The sequence below is a fragment of the Oratosquilla oratoria genome, chromosome 34 (genome assembly GCF_046742065.1).
Source record: "Oratosquilla oratoria isolate Oo_2021 chromosome 34, ASM4674206v1, whole genome shotgun sequence".
In the NCBI taxonomy this organism is placed as follows: Eukaryota; Metazoa; Arthropoda; class Malacostraca; order Stomatopoda; family Squillidae; genus Oratosquilla; species Oratosquilla oratoria.
Window position 1 is genome coordinate 27066842 of NC_134810.1, and position 5000 is coordinate 27071841.

At 36.2% G+C, this 5000-nt stretch overlaps 1 protein-coding gene across 3 annotated transcripts in view; it reads left to right on the top strand.

Moving 5' to 3' along the window:
• Nucleotides 1–5000, top strand: part of LOC143018131 (uncharacterized) — a 55427-nt gene that overhangs the window by 6056 nt on the left and 44371 nt on the right. For all 3 annotated transcript variants that reach the window (XM_076173260.1, XM_076173259.1, XM_076173258.1), the window contains exons 2-4: nucleotides 1652–1774; nucleotides 2350–2463; nucleotides 4970–5000. The exon at nucleotides 4970–5000 is cut by the window's right edge and continues 86 nt beyond it. In XM_076173260.1, coding sequence (XP_076029375.1) covers nucleotides 1652–1774; nucleotides 2350–2463; nucleotides 4970–5000 — 268 coding nt within the window. The remainder of the gene's footprint in view (nucleotides 1–1651; nucleotides 1775–2349; nucleotides 2464–4969) is intronic.

Genomic DNA, 5000 nt, shown 5'->3' on the forward strand with positions numbered 1-5000 from the left:
TACAAAATGATAAGAGTTTGAGTTGCCGACTACGGAATGAACATGCCCAAACTTTTCCAAGCTTACACCAGGCTGTAAAAAAATTTTGTGTTAAGGCATCTGTGCGGGATATCATCGAAAGTAGATCAAGTTCAATGATTCTCTACGAAAGACCAAAGATTTTCAATATTCCGATGAAATGTTTGACAGTCTTGAACTTTTTGATGGACAAATTGAAGACAGTGTTTCTGAAGGTTTTACGAAGCATTACTTTGTCGGGTAAAACTGGGCGTAGCCCGAGCGCGAAGCGAAGCGAGAAGCGCCGCAGGCCAAGCACCCACGGCCCAGTCGTGGCTGGCGAAGCCAGGTGCTTGTAAATAAATAAATAAATAAATAATGAAAAAGTTATGCAGTCAATACTCCATGAGGAAAACCCCCCTGTATTGCTTGTCAAGTCACCCCTGCAAACCTGGAGGAAGACTCAGGAAACAGGAGCATTCCAAAATATGTCTTTATGGAAAGCAGGAAAAACAAGGACTCTGAACTAGAAACCTCTTTGATCTTGTGGCCGCAACGGATACATATCCGTTCAGCGACCCTCGGATCCGGAAAATCAAAACCATACCCAGGAAAAGAAAAACAAACAAGTAAATAAACAGATAAACAGATCAATAAATGCAGTCTGTGGCTAAACTTCAGCAAGAAAGGAGCTATAATCTTGCTAAAACCCAGCTGACTTTCCAGGAAACACGTGAAGTGATAGATAAGTTTTCTAAACCTTTTGTGCTGCCACTCTCTCCATACCCAAACGCGCGCCAGACTGAAGAGGAATGCAGCCACCGGTTACTGGTGACAAAATAATAAACTCGACAATTTTTGCTGTTTAGTTGGCAGTAGCCAGCGCTTCTGTCCTTGGGAGCTATAGAGGTGAAGTAGGAGAGGTTTTAAGGAGAATATAAGAACGGGATGATAGTAGATGGTCAAAATGATCCAGACCACACTCATAAGGATTAGAGAGGAAAGGAAGAGCGTGCCGAAAAAAAAATATATATATATAAAAAATATATAAAAAATAAATAAGTAAGTAAATAAATAAAATAAACAAATAGATAATGATAGATAATAAACAAAATACATAAGTAAATGAGATAAACAAAGAGATAATGACAAATAATAAATAGACAACTAATAATAATTTTAAATCATTAATAAATTAAGTAGATAAATAACAAATAGATAAATGATAATGAACAAATAAATAACATAATATAAATGGCAGGCATTACAGCATATTGCTTAGGTGTTTATCTAAATGAGTCTTAAATCTACGAACTGTATTATATTGCACTACCTCTGCAGTAAGTTTATTCCATTCACTTACTACTCGGTTGACGAAGTTGTTTCTACGTCACTTTTGATGTCGTCAGTTCCCTTTAGAATCTTAAAGATTTGTATCAAATCACCTATTGTCTTTTACTATTTTTTTCATTGGTATTTCTTTTTTTTGTGGATAAACTCTATGACTCGACTGTGGGGAGCTGACTCAAGTCGTCACAAACTGTTCGCTTCGCTGGCATCAGCCTTGGGTTTGAATACCAATGTTGATTTCATTAGCCTCTTTTAATGCGTTGTCATTGGGTAGCTTTGTACCTAACTGTTTGTCTCCTTACAGGTCAGGTCAAGAGCATATGTGAGGATGGATATTTCAGTTGCGGTGACGGTTCGTGTATTCACGATCGCTTTAAATGTAACGACTTTCCAGACTGTCCAGACTTGAGTGACGAGAGCTCGTGCAGTAAGTAGAAGGACGACAAATAAATTAAACAAATACATAAATCATGAAAACATGGACATATACTGTATCTAAATAATTAAAGGCGCATCCTTACGGAATCACTGTATCTCAGTCCACATTTGCTCTACATATCATACATAATTGGAATCAGGATGATCCCTGAATTGAAAATCAGCCCTACATTTGGTTCTTGAAGATCCAGGATTGGAATCAGATCTGAGTGAGGTTTTGTTACATGATAACATTTGACATTTCAAATTTCAAAAGAACTCCAAAATTTTGTAAGCTTACAAGTTTTTCATTTAAACTGAATCTAAATTAATACAAAAACTTTGCGAATAAGAAAAATAAATTCAGTTCATTTAAAAGTAGATCCAAGTTAGAATGATAGGTTTCGTGTCTATCCTGCTGCTTTATGGTGATCTCCAAATGTCACGGAGTGCGGCCTTCAAGCTAATGTAATAAGTAAAGGAAAATCAATAACACATATGCAAATTTAATAAAACAGATGAGAGCATGAAAGTTAATACAACCCAATAAATACTTTGAACCAAACATTAATTTTTTTCTTGCAGCCGAGTGCATGGATGGAAAATTCTTGTGCCCCAGCGGGTACTGCATTCCCGATTACTACGTGTGCGATGGTTATATCGACTGCGTTGGTCAACCTGCGGACGAGGAAAATTGCGGTTAGTGGACGACATGACGTAATTACACGAGATCGTCATGGCAGTTTAGCTTAACACATTATGTGGCATATATATATATATATATATATATATATATATATATATATATATATATATATATACATATATATATATATATATACACACACGCACACACACACATATATATATATATATATATATGTATATATATATGCATACATATATATGTATACACACACACACACACACACACACACACACACACACACACACACACACACACACACACACACACACACACACACACACACACACACATATATATATATATATATATATATATATGTATATGTATACATATATACATATGTATATATATTCATATATATATATATATATGTGTATATATATCTATATATATATTTTCATTTCAGACTATATGATCACTTTTTCTGTATAGGGCACTAGTGCTTTATGATTCAATCTAATTAGTATTTGTTTTTTTCTAATATAGTTCAATTTTGCTGGTGCACATTCGCCTCTATACCCTGCTGACTCTTTTTCAAACACTGGACTATTAGGTTAGTCACTGTTATACTCAGCAGTTTATTGCTCCATGATTTCTCACTTCCACCTGCTTCCCACTCCTTCCATTTCACCTCTCCACGATCAAAATCTCCCATCAGCGTCATGTGACCCATTTCTCATTGGTTTTCTTTATTTCTCTACTGTGTCGATCATTCATCTTTATATTCTGCCGCATTCGATGGCCTTGATTATCATTTTGATTACCACGTCCTTATCTCCTCCCATTTCCAACTTGCCCACTTTTATATTTTTCTTTTTTTCACCAGTCCTTCATTTGTTTCTCTTCTGTCCTTATCTATGTGTTGTATTTCTTTTCTACATGAATATTACTACTTCCATAAGCTAAATCTAGATAGGATATATTATACCTGGTTCTTTCTACTCTGAATAATTAATAGATTCTAATCTTGTTAAAGCCAGTCTACATATATGTGGACCACTTCTAACATTCTTCGTTACATTTTCCTCTTGCTCCCCTGGATTCCGATGCCATTTCCTCATCTACATCAAAATTCTCGGTTCTTCTGTTTGGTCCTGTTCGTTTTTTATTTTCTCAATTTTTTACTTTCTTTAACCAATTTTCTTGTTTCAGATATATTTTCCTTTGTTGCATTCCTCAGTCAAAAAAAAAAAAAAAAAAAAAAAAAAAGCCATCCTGAGTCCACTGCTGAACAAAGGGATCTTTCCTAGCATTCCATGATTCACACGTCACTTCCGCAAACTTCTCTATCTCTTCTCTCCACCTTCTGTCTGGTCTCCCTCTTCCACGCTCCCCATCTTGCGCCGTCCAGTCGGTAACACACTTGCTCCATCGCTCGTCAGTTGTTTGTACTAACTTACCTGCCCAATTCCACTTCCTCACTTTCACAGCCTCCACAACGGTCCATCAGTATTATTCCCATTATTGATCTCTCCATTTTCCTCTGTACATTCCTTACTTTTGTTTTCATTACCTTGGTCAGTTTACCCGTACATTATTGCTGCCTGGCACAATGGTTTGATTGTAAACCTTACGTTTCAAACATAAAGGTAGATAGCCACTAAAGATTTTAACATGTTTACCAAACACTTTCTAACCAAGTGTACTACGCCCTCTTATTTCATTATCATGATCTTTGGTCACTTTCACTATCTGGACTTAATAATTATACTCTTCAACTTCTTCAAGACTCTCACCATCGAATATAATCTGTACTTTCAACTTTCGTATTGAACATTACTTTAGTTTTAGTCTTATTCATTTTTAAACTTACTTTGAGACTTTCCTTGTTCAGATCATTCAGCATATCCTGCAAGTCTTCTGCACTTTCTGAAATAAGAATAATGTCATCCGCAAATTTTAGGTCGTTCAAATGTTCGTCATTAATCTTCAAGCCTTTCTTTTCCCAAGTCAGCCTTCTGAAAATCTCTTCCAAGCAAGCTGTAAATAATTAGGGTGAAATCGTATCGCCTTGCCGTACTCCTTTCTCGGTCTTGATCTTTTTTGTATCTTTATGTAGTCGAATTACAGCGGTACCTTTCGCATAAATCTTTTTAAGATCCCTTACGATTTGTTCGTTTGTACCCTGCTTGCGTAACGAGTTTAGTATTGCTATTTGTTCTACCGAGTAAAAGGCATTCTCGTAATCTACAAAAGCTATAAAAAGGGGTATATTATTGAACTCATCTTTGCTTGCTAATTTCCAGGTCTTATTAACTTTGTCATTAACCATCTTTTGTGACTTAAACTTTATTATCATTGGCTGTTCCCCTCATGTGTGTATGTGTGTTAATGTGTGTGTGTGTGTGTGTGTGTGTGTGTGTGTGTGTGTGTGTGTGTGTGTGTTAATGTGTGACGTATCCATGTGAAACTAACCAATCTAACAAAGCAAGTAACAGTGATAATAACCCTCATCCTTTACCCCCCCCCCTCCCACATCTGTTGGGGGACATGCAGAAGGCCACACATGCGGAAAGAACCACACCAC